Genomic DNA, 23487 nt, shown 5'->3' on the forward strand with positions numbered 1-23487 from the left:
TTAATCAGAGAGACAGCACAGAGGCTAAAGAGAGAGAAATGCAGCTGAGGCAATACCCCAAGAAGAAGTGCCTTTTCTGTGTTTGGATTCTTGTTCTTATACATCTCAGCAAGCCTATGAGTGAAGTAGACATCACCATTGTTTTCTTTTCACAGCCTGTAATCTAGTTCTTCTCACCAAAACATTCTAGCTAGCTTCAAACTAGCACACAGATATATTTTGTTATCATAGAATCAGTCAGGGTTGGAAGACACCACAAGGAGCATCTAGTTCCAACCCCCCCTCCCATGCCCAGGGGCACCCTACCCTAGAACAGGCTGCCCACAGCCTCATCCAGCCTGGTCTTAAACCCCACCAGGCATGGGGCCTCAACCACCTCCCTGGGCAACCCGTTCCAGCCTCTCACCACTCTCATGCTCAACAACTTCCTCCTCATGGCCACTCTGAATCTCCCCACCTCCAGCTTTGCTCCATTCCCTCTAGTCCTGTCTCTAACTGATAGCCTCAAAAGTCCCTGGGAGACGTGCAGATGTCTTGACAGGAGCATCTATTTAGCCACTGGTGTGTCCTGCCACTTGGGGGCAAGGGGATGATGTGGAGTCCCAAGAGTCAGCATACTGCTTCTGACAACAATCTAGGAGACATCAACTTTTTTGGGGGGGTTGCCTTGTTGACTTTTCACAGCGCAGTGTCAAAACCATTGCTCTTGTTTACACAGAAAATGAAAGTTGGCACGATCCAGCCTGCCCTGACCTGACGTTCCTGCCTTGGTCTTCCATGAGTCTGCTTTTCAGCACTGCCTTGCTTCACTCTGCTTTTTCATGGTTGCTGTATGGGAATGCACATTTCTGTGTAGTCTGCACATTTCCACAGCAGCCTCTGCCTGCTGAAATGTTCTCTGATGTCTCCAGACAAATGTGACCCTGGCGGATGCAAGTGAGATTGGTCAGAAGAGAAGCTCTGTTGCTAGTCCTTGTCTCAGCTCTGATTCTTCTGTCTAGGAGCTGGGGGAAAGTTCTTTTTTGTGGTTAGAGGAAACGACTGGGAGTTGACACTTTCCTAGAAGCCTAGAAATAGTGCATAAGCCCTTACTAATTGTGATGGTTTGGGTGTTACCCACCCCCCGCTACGCTTAAGAAAATCATCCAGACTAAGCTCAGTCTATCTGGAAATTGAGTGAAGCTTCATATTTACAGCTTAGCACAGTGTGCAAGCAGGTATTTACGATATACACAGAAATATACAAGTTAAAAAGGTAATACAGAAACACAACAGCCCTTCCAGAAACCAGAGTCCCCAGGAGGGGCTCTCAACCACCCTTCCACCTTCTCCCACCCCTCTACCTTACCCCAGACTTTACCTTACTTTCAAGGTAGTTTGGAGGCTAGGCCAGGGGGGTTATGAAGCAGAAGGATTAATCAGGAAGCAAGTTAGGTTAGAAAGAGAAGTTCATGCAGCCCCGGAGACAGAGCATGACTCCCTTATCTATATTTGTGTTCTTGGTCTTCTACATCTCAGCGAGCCTATGAGTGCAGTAGCCATCACCACTGTTTCCTTTTCACAGCCTATCATCTAATTCTTCTCACTAAAATATCCCAGCTAGGCTCAAACTAGAGCACTAATGTACATTGTCAGCTCTCCTTGCTCTTCCTATTGCTGTAATGTGCTGGCGTGCATTTGTGAAGGTAGTGCTTGTTCTCAAAGGGGCTCCGGCAGCAACACCACAGTCAGTGGTTTAATCCTGTAATACCTATTAGCACCTTTTGTACAACTGAGGGTGGTTCTAGTTTATGACACCTAGTGATTGCAAGATCCTGTGTAACCATCTTCTTTACTGGTATCACAGTGCTTTTTGAAGATAAGGGCCAGTGGCCTCACCTTCTGGTTTGTAATGCCTAATGATTTCATGGTCCTGCGTATCCATCTTCTCAGATGTTAGCATAGCGATTTCTGAAGGTAGGGGGTGATGGCCTCACTCCCATTTATCAGAGAACAGAAACAGAGGTAGGATTTTTTCTTCTGTGGTTGCCTAGCAGGACAGAAGTAAAAACCAGCTTTAATGAACCCCAGCCAATTGCTGGAGCCATAAGGTACAGGCTGTGTGCAAGTCTTGTGAGCTAATGAGCGTTAACATCATGTCATAGAATCAGTCAGGGCTGGAAGGGACCACAAGCATCATCTCGTTGCAACCCCCCTGCCGTGCCCGGGGACACCCTACCCTAGAGCAGGCTGCCCACAGCCTCAGCCAGCCTGGCCTTAAACATCTCCAGCCATGGGGCCTCCACTGCCTCCCTGGGCAACCCATTCCAGCCTCTCACCACTCTCAGGCTCAACAACTTCCTCCTCATGGCCAGTCTGAACCTCCCCATCTCCACCTTTGCTCCATTCCCCCTAGTCCTCTCACTACCTGATAGCCTCAAAAGTCCTTCCCCAGCTTTTTTGTAGGCCCCCTTCAGATACTGGAAGGCCACAAGAAGGTCTCCTGGGAGCCCCCTCTTCCCCACACTGAACAGCCTCAGCTCTTTCAGCCTGTCCTCACAGCAGAGCTGCTCCAGCCCACTGAGCATCCTCGTGGCCCTTGTCTGGACATGCTCCAGCATCTCCACATCCTTCTTGTAATGGGAGCTCCAGAACTGGGTGCAGTACTCCAGGTGGGGTCTCAGCAGAGCACAGTAGAGGGGGAGAACCAGCTCCCTCTCCCTGTTGGCCACACTTCTCCTGATACAGCCCAGGCTCTGGTTGGCCTGCCGGGCTGCAGGTGCACACTGCTGGCTCATGTTGAGCTTCTAATCCACCAGCAGCAACCCCAAGTGCCTGTCCTCAGGGCTGCTCTCCAGCCACTCACTGCCCAGCCTGGATTTGTGCTTGGCATTGCCTTGACTCAGATGTAGGACCTTGCACTTGGTCTTGTTGAACCTCATGAGGTTGGCTTGTGCCCACTTCTCCAGCCTGTCCAGGTCCCTCTGGATGGATCCCTTCCCTCCAGCCTGTCTGCTGCACCACACAGCTTGGTGTTGTCAGCAAACTTGCTGAGGCTGCACTCAGTGCCTCTGTCCATGGCACCCACAAAGATGTTGAACAAGACTGCTCCCAGGACTGATTCCTGAGGGACTCCACTTGTCACTGGCCTCCACTTGGCCATGGAGCCATTGACAGCCACTGTTTGGGTGCAGCCATCAAGCCAGTTCTTTATCCATCTCGTGGTCCACTCATCAAACCCATTTGTCACCAGCTTGGGGACCAGGATGTGGTGTGGGACAGTGTCAAAGGCCTTGCTCAGGTCCTGGTAAATGACCTCAGTTGTTCACCTCTCATCTTTTTATATTATGACCTGTTCATAGAAGGCCACCCGGTTTGTCAGGCAGGATATGCACTTGTAGCTTGGGAATTCATGTATGTAGAAGGTCCCCCCCACCTTCTCCTTCCAGAGATCCCTGGCAAGTCCAAGAGCTGTGCAGTCACCCACAGCTCCTGGTGCAGCAGGATCGCTTCACTGCAATTTGCACCACCAGCCAAGGAACACAGTGGGGAACAGGCTTTGTTCTTTGGCACAGCTTGCGTGTGGTAGAGCTCTCTGCTTGATTGCAAGCTTTTCTGGAGGTGTTAGCAGGGGGGATCTTATGTCTGGAAAGAATGGCTGGCCAAGTATAAAGCCCAACTTCTGTTGTTGTCCCTCATTATTTGGGGAGGGAGAGGGCTGAAAGCAGCACTTGATTGTTTTATGGCTAACAGCTTTGCAAACTGCTGTGAGCAGAAAATAATAGAGGGATCCAATTTAATGTTGAAGTGGTCTTTTTGCCCACTCTGAAAGCACAGCACGGCTGTAGTCCTGTGTTGGCTGTAGACAGTGGTCACCTGGGCAGGAGGCATGTGAGAGTGCCCCTGCATGCCAAACACTGGGATGTGCCAAAGTACCTCTGTCCATAGCTGCACTTCTTCACTGTTTGCATGACTTTCCCCAAGCTGATGAGGCCTTTCCCTTTCTCTTCTCACCTAACACAGGATGTGGGTTTGGAAAGCAGAATGGTGTCTGCCCTTCAGCACAGGGTCGAGGGTTTTTGACATGTCACTGTTGGGAATTGTTCTGACATTGCCCCGCTCCTGTTCCAAAAACCATGACCCTCTTCTGCCCTTTACAGACAGGATTTAAGCTCCTGCTCCAAATGGAAGTACATTGTAAGAAGCATTGGCCCATATAAGCTGGATGTATTCTCAAATCAACTCTCCCCAGTGTTATTAGTATGTGTATATATAGAGACAAGTTGTAATAAAGCTCAATTCTTCAGGGCCAAAAATAACTTCTGGTGGCAAAGGTTACAAAGCGAGGGAGGTGCTGGTAGTGCCATTGATTGTTTAGTAGCTAATGTGCATAATAATCAGCACACCTGGCAGTTGTGAAAGCAAAGCAGGTTCAGACATGATGGTCTGATCCTCTCCTTCACCTCTCCCAGGAAAGTCACCCTCGACCCACCTCCCCTTCCCTCTCTATATGGGTTATAATGCTGCCTTTCTCTGTCTGAGAATATTTGGGCTGTGCATTACATAGGCAAAGAAATGGGTGTGTGAAAGGCAAGCCTGGTACTTCTTCTGGGGGCAAGTTTCAGTGTCTAGGCTGCCATCCAGAGAGACCTGGACAGGCTGGAGAGGTAAGCACAAGCCAACAGCCCGAGGTTCAACAAGACCAAGTGCAGGGTCCTGAGTCGAGGCAATGCCAAGCACAAATCCAGGCTGGGCAGTGAGTGGCTGGAGAGCAGCCCTGAGGACAGGCACTTGCGGGGAGCTGCTGGTGGATGAGAAGCTCAACATGAGCCAGCAGTGTGCCCCTGCAGCCCGGAGGGCCAACCAGAGCCTGGGCTGCATCAGGAGAAGTGTGGTCAACAGGGAGAGGGAGCTGGTTCTCCCCCTCTACTGTGCTCTGCTGAGACCCCACCTGGAGTACTGCACCTAGTTCTGGAGCTCCCATTACAAGAAGGATGTGGAGATGCTGGAGCGTGTCCAGACAAGGGCCACGAGGATACTCAGTGGGCTGGAGCAGCTCTGCTGTGAGGACAGGCTGAAAGAGCTGAGGCTGTTCAGTGTGGGGAAGAGGAGGCTCCCAGGTGACCTTCTTGTGGCCTTCCAGTATCTGAAGGGGGCCTACAGAAAGACTGGGGAAGGACTTTTTGGGCTATCACTAGTGAGAGGACTAGGGGTAATGGAGCAAAGCTGGAGGTGGGAAGATTCAGAGTGACTGTGAGAAGAAAGTCGCACATGAGAGTGGTGAGAGGCTGGAATGGGTTGCCCAGGGAGGCAGTGGAGGCCCCATGGCTGGAGGTATCACAGTATCACCAAGGTTGGAAGAGACCTCACAGATCATCAAGTCCAACCCTTTACCACAGTGCCCAAGGTGTTTAAGGTCAGGCTGGATGAGGCTGTGGGCAGCCTGCCTCAGGGTAAGGTGTCCCTGGACATGGCTGGGAGGGTGGAACTAGATGATCCTTGTGGTCCCTTCCAGCCCATACTGATTCTATGATTCTGTGATCTCCAAGTCTGTTCCAGGTGACTTGCACTGTTTCTTCCAGATTTTTAGATGAACAGGGTAGGCTTCACACAATGGAGATCTGTTGTCAGCTTATTTAAAGCTCTACAAATTCCAGTATTTTTTCTGGATCAGAAAGAGAGATTTGGCCAGGACAAGTTTGTGAGCTGGATGCTATGATAAGTGTTGCCATGTATCCAGGGTGAGGGAATTACTGCAGTAGGAATGGTATCTTGCTTTGCCTGGAGTGCACTTCCATGCCTGTTTCTCTTTCCTTAGGTCGATCGTGAGAATCCAATCACCCTCCCTCCCTTTCCCTTGGATGAGATTCCTTGTAATCGAAGCTCACTTGCTCTCTGAGGACCTATCTTCACTGATGACTGGGAAGCAAAAAGTACCTGGGAAAGCACTTTCACCACGGACTCCACCTCAGGAGCAGCAGGGACTTGTTTTCTGAGCGAAATCTGTGCTGCTCTCTGCAGACCTGATGTCTGCTGCAATGGACACAGAATCGACATACTCGGGATACTCCCACTACTCAGGTCACTCCAAAAAAGCCCACAGACAAGGGTAAGGAAATGTTTGTTTTTAATTACTTACTGTTCTAAACTAGAACATGTCCCATGGGAAAAAATCTCTAAGCCACAGGCAAATCTAGTTAGGGCCATAGCTTTGGAGAAGATGCACATGGAGAGCCTACATGAGGAACCCAGTGAGGAGACTGGAAACAATAATGCTGTTAGTTTAATGATAGTCAATCTGTTGGATGCACGCTGGGGTCATGTACAGCCAGAAAGATAAGGATAGCATCAGCAGAAGGAAAAGGTCTCACTTAACGGTTCTTAATGTATGGGATCAGTAGCCTTGAGCATCAGCAGAAGGAACAGATCTCACTTAACTGTTTTAGTGTGTGGGATCTGTAGTCTTAAGCATCAGCAGAAGCCTTGAGCATCAGCAGAAGGAAAAGGTCTCAATTAACTGTTTTAGTGTGTGGGATCTGTAGTCTTAAGCATCAGCAGAAGGAAAAGGTCTCACTTAACTGTTCTTAAAGTGTGAGGGATCAGTAGTCTTGAGGAAATGACGTGTCAGCCTTCCTAAACTGATAATTGCCAGTTGTTTTCTCTTCTGTTGCCATTTTGTTGCGTGATAGTAATATTTCCTGCCCCACTGTCCTCCTGGCTACTCTGTTGTTCATGTGCTGGTTTTTTTTAAGTAGAATTTAAGTGGTACTTGAGTGCACAACAATTCTGCATTGATTGGATTAGAAGTCAGGTCTTTCTGAACTTGAATAGCAAGTCCAAGTGCTGGATTCTATGCTTTGGGCACAACACCACCTTGCAGCAATACAGGCTGCAAGACAGAGTGTCCAGAGAGCAGCCAGGCAGAGAGGGACCTGGGGGTACTGGTGGACAATTGACTGAAGATGAGCCAGCAGTGTGCCCAGATGGTCAAGAAGGCCAACAGCAGTCTGGCCTACATCAGGAATAGTGTGACAGCAGGACCAGGGAAGTCATTCTGCCCCTGTACTCAGTGCTGGTTAGGCACCACCTTGAGTCCTGTGTCCAGTTCAAGAGAGATGTTGAGATACTGGAATGTGTCCAGAGAAGGGCAACAAGGTTGGTGAGAGGCCTGGAACACAGCCCTGTGAGGGGAGGCTGAGGGAGCTGGGAATGTTTAGCCCAGAGAAGAGGAGACTCAGGGGAGACCTAATTGCTCTCTAAAACTACCTGAAAGGAGGTTGTAGCCAGGTGGGGGTTGGTCTATTCTGCCAGGCACCCAGTGACAAAACAAGAGGACACAGTCTCAAGTTGTGCCAGGGGAGGTTTAGGCTGGATGTTAGGAAAAAGTGCTTCACAGAAAGAGTGATTGGCATGGAATGGGCTACCCAGGTAGGTGGAGCCACCATCCCTGGAAGTCTTTTAAAAACAGCCTGGTTTAGTTGAGTGCCGTGGTTTAGTTGAGTAGATAGTGTTAGGTGATAGGTTGGACTTGATGATCCTGAAGGTCTTTTCCAGCCTGGTTAATTCTGTGATTCTCTCTGCCATGGTAGTTCAGCAGTCTCAAGAAAACATCTTGCCCTAAAACTTCTGTTAACTTGGAAACGTTAGCCTTTTTTCCTGCATCCTTGTTAGCATCACGTGTGAAACGTGTGCCACTTGCAGTCTTTGCAACTTAGAACTCTGCAGCATAGAACTGAGCCTGTCTAAAATAACTTTACAGTTCAGGTGCAATTGCCCTGTGTGGTTGAAAAAAATTCTGTGAAATAAGACTCTTGTCCTGCAGTCTAGTTTTTGAGTAAGACATCTCTTGTTTGCCTTTTCTGCCTTCTTTAGCACACTCAACTTCCAATATGGATTGCCCTTTTGAAGCTTAGAATGCCACGTAGAAAAGATGCCTTTGAAGTTCCTAAATGGAACATAGAATCATAGAATCAACCAGATTGGAAGAGACCTCCAACATCATCCAGTCCAACCTAGCACCCAGCCCTGTCCAGTCAACTAGACCATGGCACTAAGTGCCTCAGACAGGCTTTGCTTCAACACCTCCAGGGACAGCGAATCCACCACCTCCCTGGGCAGCTCATTCCAATGCCAATCACTCTCTCTGGCAACAGCTTCCTCCTAACATCGAGCTTAGACCTCCCCTGGCACAACTTGAGACTGTGTCCCCTTGTTCTGTTGCTGGTTGTCTGGCAGAAGAAACTAACCCCCACCTGGCTACAGCCTCACTTCAGGTAGTTGTAGATGGCAATGAGGTCATAAAAATGCTGGAATCTCTTACTGTGAGCAGGTAAAAGTCTCATTCCATGAAACATTTGAGCTTCGGTAATTCCAAGAGGGATGCAATGGAGAGACCAAAGCTGGGAAGCTTCTCTGGAAGCTTCTGATCTGTAAGCCAGTTCCTGAGCACAGTGAGGGTCTCTAGTGCAAAAGCTGCTTTCCTATACAGATAGGAAGGGGTAGGAAGATGTTGATGAGCATATTGGTGGGGGTTAAGTTGTTCTGAGACATTCTCAGATGAGAAGCATGCGGTCTGCATGGGTGCTCTGAAAGTAAATGCTAACCTGGTACTCTTGATGTTCTTGCTGTCTTTGCAGGAGGTTAACTGGGGATTATTAACCAATGGAAATAAACTTCACCAGCTGGCCTACAGTGTTAAGGCTCTAGCTGACAGGACTAGACATTGTAGGATCTAAGGGTGTCTAGATTAATTCTTGATGTTAATTGTATTTCACAGGGACATGTACTTACTTCTATTACAGATAGAGAGCTGTGTAGACCAGTTAATCCCAGATGAAGTTTGGAGAAAGCAACCTTTTCTTTCTAGCACAGTGCTTGCAGAGGCTGTTCTAGAGAAAATGAGGTGGTGGGCATGTATCCCTGTCCCACTTGCTCCCTTCCTCAACCACTGAGAGGGTAGACTGTCCCAGCAGCCAGACTGCAAGCTGCTCTGGGCAAGGCCCTGTTTTGCATCTTCTGAAACTTGTTTTATTGTAGATTGCATCAGTATTGATCAAGAGATGGGCGAGCATGATGATGACCTAAAGCTTAGAGCATCTGTTGCAAGTAGAGTTCCTGGAGCAGGTTGTGGAGTCTGCTGTCTGGTAACTTTGTTCTCCTCTTACTCTGTTTGGAAAAGGAGTCGGGACAGGCACAAATCACCGCGGAGCAAAGATGGCAGTCGGTCCGAGAAGTCTGTCACGATCCAGACACCTCCTGCAGAGCCACTGCTTGGGAACGATGCCTCTCGGGCAGAGGAGGGCCAGGTAAGGAGGAGATGAAAGCAGATGTGAAGTGTTGACTTAACTACGTGTGAGTAGGAAAAAAAAAGTTGCTCACGTGCTGTTAGGAAGGAACCATGACTTAGGATCCACTTTATTTGTGCATCAAGTCAAGATTTCAATCAGTTTTGTCATCCTTTGAGAGCATCGTTTTTGACAGCACCAGTGCTGGTGTGACTACACCTGGGTCACTAATTTATCTCTTGTTTTTAGTGTCATCTGCCAAGCTCTATAGAAATATCTGTTTCCATCATAGCTGTGATAGTTTGAGTGTTACCTGCCCCTCAGCTCTTATGAAATCACCCAGACTAGACTCAGCTGAGCCAGAAATTAAGAATGGAGCTTTGTATTTACAGCTTAGCACCATATACAAGCAGGTATTTACAATATATCATAGAATCATAGAAACAACCAGGTTGGAAGAGACCTCCAAGATCATGAATCCAACCTAGCACCCAGCCCTATCCAGTCAACCAGACCATGGCACTAAGTGCCTGATCCAGCCTTTTCTTGAACACCTCCACGGATGGCAGCTCCACCACCTCCCTGGGCAGCCCATTCCAATGGCATATCAGCTATATACAGAAATATACAAGGCAAAAAGTAGTACAGAAACACAACAGCCCTCCCAGAAATCAGAGTCCCCCTCCCTGGGACTGCCTCCCAGCCACCTTTCCACCCCTCTACCTTATCCCAGACTTTGCCTAATGTTAAGGGTGAGTTTGGAAGATGGGCCTGGGGAGTTAGAAAGCAGAAGGATTAGTTAGGAAGCAGGTTAGAGAGAAAAGTGCAGGCAGCCAGAGAGCAACTCTGTTATCTATGTTTGTGTTCTTGATTTTATACATCTCAGCAAGCCTCTCAGTGCAGTAGCTATCACCATTGTGTCCTTTTCACAGCCTGTCATCTAATTCTTCTCACCAAAATATCCCAGCTAGGCTCAAACTAGCACAATATCACTGTGGATTATACGAGCCAGTCCTTTCACCTGTATGTGCACTTTTGGTTTTTAAGCAGGATTTCCTCTAGGTAATCATGTAAAGCACATTAGAACCAGGATCCCAGTACGGAAAGGAGGCAAGAAATGCAAAACTAAAGAGAAATAGCTGAGAAGAAAGATGACCTCAGTGATTGCTAGTGTGTTAACACTGGGTTAAATAAAGAATGGAATAATGATGCATTTAGATGGCACCTAGGATGGATCCAGTAATGTCTGCTCTAGCAGTTGATCATGAAATCATAGAATTAGCCAGGTTGGAAGAGACCTCCAACATCATCCACTCCAACTAGCACCCAGCCCTATCCAGTTAACTAGACCATGGCACTAAGTGCCTCAGCCAGGCTTTGCTTCAACACCTCCAGGGACAGAGACTCCACCACCTCCCTGGGCAGCCCATTCTAATGACAATCACTCTCTCTGACAACAACTTCCTCCTAACATCCAGCTTAGACCTCCCCTGGCACAACTTGAGACTGTGTCCCCTTGTTCTGTTGCTGCTTGCCTGGCAGAAGAGACCAACCCCCACCTGGCTACAGCCTCCCTTCAGGTAGTTGTAGACAGCAGTGAGGTCTGCCCTGAGCCTCCTCTTCTCCAGCCTAAACACCCCCAGCTCCCTCAGCCTCTCCTCACAGGGCTGTGTTCCAGGCCTCTCACGAGCTTTGTCTCCCCTCTCTCTTGAATTGAGGAGCCCAGAACTGGACACAGCACTCAAGGTGTGGCCTGACCAGTGTTGAGTACAGGGGTAGAGTAACCTCCCTTGTCCTGCTGGCCACACTCTTCCTGATCCAGGCCAGGATGCCATTTGCTCTCCTGGCCACCTAGGCACACTGCTGGCTCACGTGCAGCTGCTATCTACCAGGACCCCCAGGTCCTTTTCTGCCTGGCTGCTCTCTAACCACTCTATCCCCAGCACGTAGCAGTGCTTGGGGTTATTGTGGCCAAAGTGTTGAACCCTGCACTTGGCCTTGCTTAATCTCATCCCATTGGCCTTCACCCACCCATCCAGCCTGGCAAGGTCCCTCTGCAGGGCTCTCCTACCCTCCAACAGCTCCACAGCTGCTCCTAGCTTGGTGTCATCTGCAAACTTACTGATGATGGACTCATCATCAATATGATGATGTCAAGGTACATATTCACTTTCAAAGAATGGCTAATCCTGCAAGACATAGAATGTAGGATGTTCTAGTGCCTCCTAGGCTGGGTTTGGGGTGTGTTTAATACTTGGCTGTGGGTGTTCCACCCACCTCTGCCCTTTGAAAAAACAATTGATGCCCAGTTTCCATCCAACTTGTGTATGGTAGTACTTGTAACATTACTCATCTAGCTACAGGTGGGCTTAGGGTATTTTGTAATCAGATGCTTGCTTTTATGACTCTCACTTATTATTTCAAATAAATCTAAAGGCACTGCTGAATTATTAAGCCCTTGTTTTCATGCAGACCTCCTCAATATGAATTAAAGCCAAAGCAAAATACATTGATGCATGAGCAAGGCTTTTTTTCTCCTAGGGAGTCTGGCGCCCTTGGTTGAATCCAACAACTTTGTACAACTAGAGACTTAGGCTTTTGTTTTCATATAATTGCACGTTTGTTTGCTTGTGCCTCTTGAAAGTGGAAAGAGCTAATGTAGGAGGTAGGCTGAGAGTGGGGTTGCCTTCTGTCTTCTGGGCTATAACCTTGAGTCGATTTGGTGTTTCTGACTTTCTTCTGCACAGTTTATCAATTAATTGGATGGAGGAAACTATACAGACATCAAATAGTTGAAGTGCTTAGATGTCTTTACTTGGGAATACTGGCAAAGAGGAAAATGTGATAGGATTATGCTGTCTTTCAGTGCAGATATCTCTTCTGAGGCCTCTATTTTTATAGAATCATAGAATCAACCAGGGTAGAAGAAACCTCCAAGGTCATCCAGTCCAACCTGTCACCCAGCCCTATCCAATCAACTAGACCATGGCACTAAATGCCTCATCCAGTCTTCTCTTGAACACCTGCTGGAGAGGGTCCAGCAGAGGGCTACAAGAATGACTGTGGGGCTGGAGGGCATGGCTTATGAGGAGAGGCTGAGGGACCTGGGACTGTTTAGTCTGGAAAAGAGAAGACTGAGAGGGGATTTGATAAATGTTTATATGTATCTGAAGGCTGGCCAGGAGCAGAGGAACAGGCTCTGCTCACTTGTTCCCTGGGATAGGACAAGGGGCAATGGGTGTAAGTTGCAGCACAAGAGGTTCTGCCTCATCACAAGGGGGAACTTCTTTCCTGTAAGGGTCCCAGAGCACTGGAACAGGCTCCCCAGAGAGGTTGTGGAGTCTCCTTCTCTGGAGGGTTTCAAGGCCTGTCTGGATGTGTTCCTCTGTGATCTGTTAGATTGTGTGGTCCTGCTGTGGCAGGGGAGTTGGACTCCATGATCTCCTTTGGGTCCCTTCCAACCCCTAACATCCTGTGAACCTGTGACCTGCAGGGACGGTGACTCCACCCCCACCCTGGGCAGCCCATTCCAATGCCAATCACTCTCTCTGGCAACAACTTCCTCCTAACATCCAGCCTAGACCTCCCCCAGCACAACTTCAGACTGTGTCCTCTTGGTGAGAACTGACTCAGAAAACCTTCATACTAATCCAAGATGCTGACTGTTTGTGGTTGGTCTGTCTGAAAACCCTACTGCTCTAGGCATGGGAAATATTAATGTCTTGCAGTGCATTAAAAGCTGGATCCTCGGAGTTGTTCAGTGTAGCTGTGCTGCCTCCCTCTACTACTTTCCCAGAGACTCTTGAAGATGCTTTTCTTCTAACTCTTAAGGCCGTGAATAAAGGTTTAAAATGATGCCTGCTTCTTTAGAACATAGTCAGTATGTGTAGTTAATGACACAGGCTGCAGGAAGATACACAGAGGAGGGTGGAAGAGCGAGCAAAGTGTGCACTTGTGAAGGTGTGTTTGCAGCTACAGAAGTGTCAGGTGCCAAGTAGCAGAGCTCATGTGTTTGCCACTGTTTGGTGCGTGTTTGTGAGAAGCAGCAGGAGGCTTCATGTGCATGAGTCACTCCAGCAGCAGCTGTGAGTCACATCCATACATGTCAGTGTAACTCTGGCTGTGCCAACAAGGAGAAGAGAGGCATTATGGGATGGGAGAACTAGCTTGCAGAAGTTCTTTGATACTAGCTTGGGAAGAAATGAGGCATTCAGAAAAGTTAATGCAATCTGAAGTTGGCCTCTATGGTGGCTGTATTTTAAGCAAGGTTTTTTTTGTGGCTGATTGCCTTCTGATCGTGTCTTGAACTCTTAATACTAGAGCTACCAGATAGTCTAGGATTCAGTGAACTTAATGCCTCACGCCTGAAAATACCCTCTGTGATCAACTGTGTTAAATTGTCCTAACTAAACTTTTATTGCCAGATCATCTATTGAGGGCAGTGCTATTGTAGAGACCTTTTACAACAGCTTGTAGTGATTGGACAAGGGAGAATGGCTTTAAGCTGGGAGAGGGTAGATTTAGACTGGATATTAGGAAGAAATTCTTTACAATGAGGGTGGTGAGACACTGGAACAGATTGCCCAGGGAAGCTGTGGACACCTTCTCCCTGGAGGCATTCAAGGCCAGTCTGGACAGTGCCTTGAGCAACCTGTTCTAGTGGAAAGTGTCCCTACCCATGGCAGGGTGCTTGGAACTAGATCATCTTTGAGGTCCCTTCCAACCCAAAGCATTCTATGAATCTATGCAAAGAAAACAAAGTGAAGGAGCTTGCTGAAAGTGCAGTTGCTTCTGTTACAGATGGTAAAATAGTGTGTGAACATGTTTGTGATTGTGTAACAGCAACTACAACTGGCATGAAAACACTGAAATGAAAAACCTACCTTCTAGATGCTTCTGTGGTGCATTTCCACCACAGAATTTGTGGGCTGGACAAGTGCTAGTCCTCACCCTGCACTTGGGAACTGAGGCTTATTGCAGTTTCCAAGAGATCATGTGATATTACTCAAGTGTGCTGAAGAAGGAGGAACCTCTGGGGTACAGTGAGTGGCACAGCAAGCTGAGCTACCTGCTCTAGAATTACAGTCTTTGAACACTTAATGTTTGTAGTCACTAGTTTGGATGAATCATAGAATCAACCAGCTTGGAGGAGACCTCCAACATCATCCACTCCAACCTAGCACCCAGTCCTATACAGTCAACTAGACCATGGCACTAAGTGCCCCACACAGGTTTTGCTTCAGCACCTCCAGGGACGGCAACTCCACCACCTCCCTGGGCAGCCCATTCCAATGCCAATCACTCTCTCTGACAACAACTTCCTTCTAACATCCAGCCTAGACCTCCCCCAACACAACTTGAGACTGTGTCCCCTTGTTCTCTTGCTGCTTGTCTGGCAGAAGAGACCAACCCCCACCTGGCTACAGCCTCCCTTCAGATAGTTGTAGGCAGCAATGAGGTCACCCCTGAGCCTCCTCTTCTCCAGCCTAAACACCCCCAGCTCTCTCAGCCTCTCCTCACAGGGCTGTGCTCCAGGCCTCTCACCAGCTTTGTCGCCCTTTCCAGTATCTCAACATCTCTCTTGAATTGAGGAGCCCAGAACTGGACACAGCACTCAAGGTGTGGCCTGACCAGTGTGAGTACAGGGGAAGAATAACCTCTCTTGTCCTGCTGGCCACACTGTTCCTAAGTTGCTCTTGTTTCCAAACCTTTGCTATTTTTCAGGCTTGACTTCTGAACACACTGAAGATGTTGCTTTTCCTACACTGTTGTTTTTTTTTTTCCTGGAACTTGAGTCTATTGCTTTTTCCAGGACAGAAGAAGAAGAATAGCTGGAAGGAATAACTTCAATGTTTTAATGTTGTTTATGTCTTCTTCGCTCAGGATGACAACTGGGGTGAGACCACAACAGCAATCACAGGCACCTCTGAGCACAGTATTTCCCAGGAGGACATTGCTCGCATCAGCAAGGATCTGGAAGACAGCGTTGGGTTGGACTGCAAACGTTACCTGAGCTTAACAGTGGCAGCTGTTCTTGGACTCCTTGTTTTCCTTACCCCTATTGCCTTCATTCTGTTACCCCAGATCCTGTGGCGGGATGATCTAGAGCCGTGTGGTACTGTCTGTGAGGGACTGTTCATCTCTGTGGCATTTAAACTCCTCATTCTCCTGATTGGGACCTGGGCTCTGTTTTTCCGCCAGCCCAAGGCAGATATTCCAAGGGTGTTTGTGTTTCGGGCCCTTCTGCTGGTCCTCATCTTCCTCTTCGTGTTCTCCTACTGGCTCTTTTACGGCGTTCGCATCTTGGACTCAAAGGACACCAACTACCAAGGAATAGTGCAGTACGCAGTGTCTCTGGTGGATGCTCTGCTCTTCATTCACTACCTGGCCATTGTGCTGCTGGAGCTGCGGCAGCTGCAGCCCATGTTCACGGTCAAGGTGGTGCGCTCGACAGACGGGGAGTCCCGGTACTACAGCCTGGGGCACTTGAGGTAAGGTACAAGCCCTTGAGGTCCAGCGGTGTAGATAAGTGTGGCTGTGTTCTACCTCAAAGGATCACAGGATGTTAGGGGTTGGAAGGGACCCAAGGAGATCATCGAGTCCAAGCCCCCTGCCAGAGCAGGACAATGCTATCTAACAGAGATCACAGAGGAACACATCCAGACAGGCCTTGAAAGGCTCCAGAGAAGGAGGCTCCACAACCTCTCTGGGAAGCCTGTTCTCCAGGGCGCCTCTGTGACTGAGACAGTGTGAAACTAATGATTGGACTCGGTGATCTTGAAGGTCTTTTCCAATCTAAGAAAGTCTGTGATTCTGTGACTGGAAGCATCAACTGCTTTTGTACATGTGGTATCACTGGGTTGTGAATCCTCCTCCAGAAGAGTCCTAGAGTTTCTCTAAAGTTACAGAACTGAACCTCTCTGCCTCTCTGTGGGTGTGGGAGAGATTATCTGTTTCAGAGGAACCCTGTGCATTTCTGTGTATGGAAAGAGCTGATGGCATAACTTTAGGCTGGTCAGTGGACTAAGCCTAGTAAGCTCTTTAAGATCCTTCTCTGGGTTTCTTGCCCTGTCTCCTTAGGGTAGGAAAGGATAAAGGCCTCCTTATCTAGTCATGGGCAGCTTCTGCTCTCTGGCTGTACAGATCAGGTGCCATTTTGAGAGCAGTCCTTTAAGCCATGCAGAGCAGCCCTCACAGCTTCATGACTGCAGGCCAGTCCATGCGGCAGCGCTCGAAGGAAGAGGTAAGTGGCTCTGCGTGAGAAAGCATTCAGCATCCTAAACATGCCATGTTTTAAAATGTCCATTTGTCCTTGCTGTCTTGTGCAGCCAAGAGCTGTGCAAGGAACCTGCATAAGCATCCCTCGGGTCAGGTTGAGTTCTGTCACCGGGATCCTGCGTGTGCCTTTCGTGACCAGTTGCAATGCTTGTGTTCAGGTATTTATGGCCTGAAGCCTCTTAGCCATGACAGGCTGGGGCTACTTCAGAGGGCTTAATCAAGGAGCCACATCCTGGCATCTAATGACTGCTGCCAGTGGCTAGCAACTCTTTTCCTTGTTTCCATGGTCAGCAGTTTCCAGATCACAGTATCACAGTATCACCAAGGTTGGAAGAGACGATGTTTTGTATTAGCTGTGTTTCATCCTATTGAAGCAGATGCCTTAATTCAGTGAAATCCAGCAATTTAAGAATAATTTTACTAATGAGTACTGGGGCACAGAAAGGTTCTTTAGTTTGGTGATTTGTTTGTTTTGGGGTTTTCTTTGTTCGTTGGTTGGGATTTTGGTTGGTTTGGGCTTTTTTTTGGCAGTGCTGTGCTGTTCCCTGTTTTGATTTGTAGCACCATGCTCTCTTTGGTATAGGTATGGATAAGTTTGTTTTAGGTCAGATGCCTGGAATTGTTGGGGAGCTGTGCAGTATCTGTAGGTAGAACACATGGATGCCTAATTCCACCTTCCTGCTTGTCTCAGTAGAGGTACAAGAAATGACAGATGTCTCAATCTCCTTAGTTCCTGTGTCCTGTGGTGCTCTCTAGAAATCTCTTAGTTCCTGTGCCCTGTGAAGCTAGCAACTGAGCTCCGAAGATGATTCCCTGGACTGTATATGCACTTAAACATCTGTTCTGCTTATCCTGTCCAGACCCCTCTGGCATGTGTATCTATTGCAGACGGAGGAGATTAGCGTTTATGGGTGAAGGACCTGTCTCCTTTAGCCATCAGCTTAGCAGTGGAATTGCTTTGAAGCAGATTTAGTGCTTGAAGTTCAGGTCTGGGAGTTGACTCCTGGAGAGAGATGTTGAGATACTGGAACGTGTCCAGAGAAGAAAGACAATGCTGGTGAGGGGCCTGGAACACAGCCCTGTGAGGAGAGGCTGAGGGAGCTGGGGTTGTTTAGGCTGGAGAAGAGGAGGCTCAGGAGTGACCTCATTGCTGTCTACAACTACCTGAAGGGAAGCTGTAGCCAGGTGGGGGTTGGTCTCTTCTGCCAGGCAAGCAGCAACAGAACAAGGGGACACAGTCTCAAGTTGTGCCAGGGGAGGCCTAGGCTGGATGTTAGGAGGAAGTTGTTGCCAGAGAGAGTGATTGGCATTGGAATGGGCTGCCCAGGGAGGTGTGGAGTCATCGTCCCTGGAGGTGTTGAGGAAAAGCCTGTGTGGGGCACTTAGTGCCATGGTCTAGTTGACTGGATAGGGCTGGGTGCTAGGTTGGCCTGGATGATGTTGGAGGTCTCTTCCAACCTGGTTGATTCTATGATTATACCTCTGGGTACAGCCCTTCCTGCTGCTGGCATGCATGCTGCTTTGCTCCCGTGTGTCATCATTTTCTGCAGAGGCATCCCTTCGAGAGGGAGGGAGGGAAGGAGGAAGGGAGGGAGGGAGTGTCACTGCTCCTTGTTCTGTCCCTGAGTTTTAACAAGCAATATTGAGGTAATCCCTTCTCCAGCAGCCATGCTCCTCGGGCAGCGATCTTATCTCCCTGTGAAAGCAGAAGAGATTGGGAGATCTGCAGAGCTGTGAGCTACAGCTGGAAATGACTCAAAAGGAAAAGCATCTGTCCTGAGCTGGTCCTTCTGTCTGGGCCAGCCAGCTGCAGTAGAACCACTGTGGTGCTCTGATCTTCAGCCTCAGCAAGCTCTCTGTGTCACAGCTATCATACTGCCAGTGCAGGCTGACTTCTTGCCCTGTATTTTCCCATACTGCAGGCAGCCAATTGCCTACTACCAATGTTGCTGTTATGTTCAAATAGTTTTATTTGGATTACAAGCTGTGAGTAGGGAAATGGAAGCTTTAAAAGCAGAGGATTTTACAGGAGGGTATGACCCAAAACACTGGATGAGGCACTTAGTGCCATGGTGTAGTTGATTGGATAGGGCTGGGAGCTAGGTTGGACTGGATGAACTTTGAGGTCTCTTCCAACCTGGTTGATTCTATGATTCTATGATATGATATGTTGTTTTGAGGCTTATTGGAAGAACTGAAGGCCCCCTGAGTCAACTACTTTGAGACTTTGCTTTATCTTCTTTTTCTGTGAAATGTGAAAGAGAGCTTCTCTTCTCTGATGGATGTGTTTCTATTGACTTCATCTTCAGAGTTAAACAAAATGAGTTAATCTCTGTTCATTTTCATGTGAAACCAGCTAAAAAAAAACACTTGAAAATGCCTTTATGGTGACACATCATCATAGCTTTCAGACTAGGAAGATGGAGACATAAGACCACCAAGAATTATAGAATCACCCCGGTTGGAAGAGACCTCCAAGATCATAGAATCACCCAGGATGGAAGAGACCTCCAAGATCATAGAATCACCCAGGTTGGAAGAGACCTCCAAGATCATAAAATCAAACAGGATGGAAGAGGCCTCCAAGATCACTGAATCACCCAGGTTGGAAGAGACCTCCAAGATCATAAAAACATGCAGGATGGAAGAGACCTCCATGATCATGGAATCACCCAGGGTGGAAGAGACTCCTAGATCATAAAATCAACCAGGATGGAAGAGACCTCCAAGATCATCCAGTCCAACCTATCACCCAGCAAGGGGAGTTCCCCTGTGCCACAGCTTTGTGCCTTGAGGTGTACTGGAACAGTGCTCTCATAAGTGAATCTGCACAGAAAGTGCAGTGCGTGTATGTACCTATGTATACACATATCTGCATGCTTGGTTTGAGAGAGGTTTCTGGTTGCCTGGTGGTGGATTGTGGGTTTGCCTTTGGAAGAATTAAGATCCTATGCCTGCCCAAGTCTGCATGCCTGGATTTAACTGTGTAAATAACCTTACCATTGGAAGCAAAGAATTTGCTCAAGAATGAATATTTAATAGCACATGTGTTAGAAACAGTGTTCCCTCCAACTCTCGCTTTGCAGCATGGTTTTGGAACGCCTTGGGTGTGATGCAAGGGCAGCAAGGGGTTGTAAAACCTAGTGTGAAACCTGAGATGTATGAAAAATTATTAACTCCTCATTTATTTGCAAGATGCTTGCAATTTCGTTTAGCATATTGAATTCAAACCGTGCAGCGTGTAGATGCCTTAGTGTCTTGTGCTACAACGTGGGGACCTACAAAAGAGCTGGGAGGGACTTTTGAGGCTAGGGGGAATGGAGCAAAGCTGAAGGTGGGGAGATTTAGAGTAGCTGTGAGGAGGAAGTTGTTCAGCATGAAAGTGGTGAGAGGCTGAAATGGGTTGCCCAGGGAGGTGGTTGAGGGCCCATGGCTGGAAGTGTTTAAGGCCAGACTGGCTGAGGCTGTGGGCAGCCTGCTCTAGGGTAGGGTGTCCCTGGGCATGGCAGGGGGGTTGAAACTAGATGATCCTTGTAGTCCCTTCCACCCCTGACTGATTCTATGATTCCATGTGAGTCACACCAAGCAAGGGTAATAGTAGTAAGCTAGAGTGGCTTTTTCCTTATGTTCTGATAGACAAGTATGATGTGTATCAGCAACCTGGTTCTGATAGATGAGTATGATGTGTATCAGCAACTTATTTTGAAGCCTGTGTGCCTTTCCATCCTTACTAAAGTTTAAAGGTAAAACTGTGTAGGTTTGATCAGTGGCCAAGTGTCTCTCAGATGAGTTCATGCCCAGGCAACTTATGGCAGAACAGGAGGGCATGGTCTGGGCTGCCCCAGGAGAGGTTTAGTTTGGATATTAGGAAGCACTTCCTCCTTGAAAGGGTGATTAGGCACTGGAATGGACTGTCCAGAGAGATTGTCAGGCCACACCTTGAGTACACACACCTTGAGTTCTGGGCACCTCAATTCAAGAGAGATGTTGAGATACTGGAACATGTCCAGAGAAAGTCGATGAAGCTGGTGAGGGGCCTGGAACACAGCCCTGTGAGGAGAGGCTGAGGGAGCTGGGGGTGTGCAGCCTGCAGAAGAGGAGGCTCAGGGCAGACCTCATTGCTGTCTACAACTACCTGAAGGGAGGCTGTAGCCAGGTGGGGGTTGGTCTCTTCTCCCAGGCAAGCAGCAGCGGAAGAAGGGGACACAGTCTCAAGTTGTTCCGTGGGAGGTCTAGGCTGGATGTTAGGAGGAAGTTGTTGCCAGAGAGAGTGATTGGCATTGGAATGGGCTGCCCAGGGAGGTGGTGGAGTTGCTGTCCCTGGAGGTGTTGAAGCCAAGCCTGTGTGGGACACTTAGTGCCATGGTCTAGTTGAGTGGCTAGGGCTGGGTGCTAGGTTGGACTGGCTGACCTTGGAGGTCTCTTCCAACCTGGTTGATTCTATGATTCTATGGTGGAGTCACCATCCCTGGAGGTCTGTAAGAAAAGGTTGGATGTGACACTGGGTGGCATGTTTTTGCTGATATCATGGTGTTAGGTTATAGGCTGGACTTGATAATCTAGGAGGTCTTTTCCAGCCTCAATGATTCTGTCTCTTGGTAGAAGCATCAGGGAGAGTTATATGCATGTAAACATCAGGTGCTGCTGGTCTTGACACAGGGCATGGCTCCAGTGTGACAAACACTATAAGAAGCAAATGTAGGTGATAAATACCTTACAAACCTATGGCTTTAAAAGCTGAAGGAAGTTATGTGAAAAGCTGAGAAATTTAGGAGCTTTTGAACATCTTTGTAGCATGATTTTGCTATGTTTCCACAGAGGTCTTAACATGCTTGTTGGTGAAATGTTGGTTAAGGTCCCACAGGGCTGCCTTCTGTCTCTGGTTGGCTTTCTTACCAAGGCATGGGGCTGGAATAGGAGGTCTGTTGATGGTAGTGTGGAGACATGGTTTGGATTATTTGGGAGGACTGGAGATGCAGCATTGTGGGTGTGCAGGTTGTAGTTATGATGGAGTATGCATATACAACTTAGTGCTGCCCCCGGGCTGCCTGGCTGTCACCATGCATCCTTGCCTCAGCCCAGCACCTTTTAAAGGGTCTTAGGTTATGGACTGCTTCCTGGAAGGAGGAAGCATGCTTTAACAGGTATAGCAATCTGACTGCCTTCTGAAATCAAAAGCTTGCTGCCCCAGTCCAGCCTTTTGGCTTTTTCAAGCTCTCAAATATCTTGGAAGTTTGTCTTTCTAGCAGCCCACTGTGTTCTGGAAGAGCTGGTGCTGAGAAGGCTCTTGAGATGTCATATCTTGTTCAGTGTTGCCTCATGCAGTGACTCTTGATCTTCCACAGGAAAAGGATTGACATCAGCATTTTTAATCCAAAGTGAAAGCTTTCAAATTGTAGTGTTTTCGTTCTGATGAGGCAGTGAGCAGCTATGTAAGTATGAGGAAAACAAGCTTTCTGGGAGAGAAGGGAACAATAGCCCAGCTACCCTTCTGGCAAACCATGTTTTTGCCAGGCAGGGTGCAGACAGGATTTTCCACCCTCCCTGGCTCCAAAGGCAGCAAAGAAGCTGAAAGTGCTGAATTAGGTATTCCACTCCACCCCTGAGGGCCCTAGGTCCAGGAGGGTAAGCATATTTGGGAGTAGTTCCCCAAATTCATATTATAATCAACCTATTAATAGGGCTGCCTTGGTCCCACCCCTAGCACTTTGGCTGCAACTTTTCTTCTGGGAGACCTGACTGCCAAAACGAGCGTTCCCTTTGGCATCAATTCAGCAGCTTGGAGGGGAGGTAGAAATTAAATTGGAGTCCCAGGGAATGTGGTGCCAAGTCTCAGCTCACTGACTGCTCCACTGCTTCTGGTAGGAAAAGGTTGCCATGCAGCAGGAATGCTTCCTGGTGATATGTATGGGTAAAGAGCAGGGAATGATGCAAGAAAGGTCAACTCTGAGAAAGTGTGAGAGGTTGGGTGGGGATGCTGGCAAGACTTTTGAAAGCAGCAACAAAGGGAAACAGAGGTGTGGGGGGAGTTAGAGTAGATAACTTTTCAGTTGAAAGGCCAATAGTTGTTGAGCTGAGGCTTTGGTTTGTCCCTGTAGATGAGGACACTGATGGCACTTGTCATCCACAGTTCAGTACCTTCTCTCACAGGCTCACGGGATGTTAGGGGTTGGAAGGGACCCAAGGAGATCAACGAGTCCAACCCCCCTGCCAGAGCAGGACAATACTATCTAACACAGATCACAGAGGAACACATCCAGACAGGCCTTGAAAGTCTCCTTCAGGATAGCTCAAGCTGTGCAGAAAGGATCTTGCTGGAGAGAAGCCTTCTTTTCTGTAGCTAGGGTGCTAAATATCGTTTTCTTCTCCAGTGAATACTCCTTCCCCACCCTAGAGCTTTGCTAGTCGAGACAGACAGATCAAGAAAATAGGTGGCTTGAAACATGTAGTTATTGATCCTGCATGGTCTGAATGCTGGTTCCAGTATGAGCTTGGTTTCCTCAGGTTAGAAATATCTGAGAGTGGGATCTTTCTCCTCCTTTTTGCTTATCCTTGCAGTAGGGCTATGAGGAGCAGGCCCAGAACTGGACACACTACTCAAGGCACTCAAGAAGCTAATGGGGAGGCCTCCATATGCCTTTGGATCAGAAGCTTTTGCAGATGGCTGTGAGCTGGTTAATGTTCTCTATCCATCTAATCAAGATATGCTTAGTACCCAGAAATAGACAGTGTATGGAAAAAGTCTGTTAGAGCATTGTCTGTACCTGCATTGCCCATCTGCAGCTGGGTGGGTGTTTGCTGAAGTGCAGTTTCAAAACCCCAGAAGGGAGCAGCTGCTTCCCCAAAACAAGTACCTGTCTCTGAAGAGCCTGTACCTTCTCTGGGTGAAATATGAGTACCTTAGAATCTCTTGTCTGGCATATGCTCATGTAAAGTAGATCCATAC

General features: G+C 48.2%; 1 protein-coding gene across 1 annotated transcript in view; it reads left to right on the plus strand.

The window, feature by feature from the left end:
* VANGL1 (VANGL planar cell polarity protein 1) overlaps nt 1-23487 on the plus strand; it is a 73185-nt gene that overhangs the window by 9595 nt on the left and 40103 nt on the right. The window contains exons 2-4 of the mRNA XM_064143996.1: nt 5798-6088; nt 9158-9284; nt 15147-15754. Coding sequence (XP_064000066.1) covers nt 6006-6088; nt 9158-9284; nt 15147-15754 — 818 coding nt within the window. The 5' untranslated portion in view covers nt 5798-6005. The remainder of the gene's footprint in view (nt 1-5797; nt 6089-9157; nt 9285-15146; nt 15755-23487) is intronic.

Source organism: Pogoniulus pusillus, chromosome 5 (genome assembly GCF_015220805.1).
Source record: "Pogoniulus pusillus isolate bPogPus1 chromosome 5, bPogPus1.pri, whole genome shotgun sequence".
Lineage (NCBI taxonomy): Eukaryota > Metazoa > Chordata > Aves > Piciformes > Lybiidae > Pogoniulus > Pogoniulus pusillus.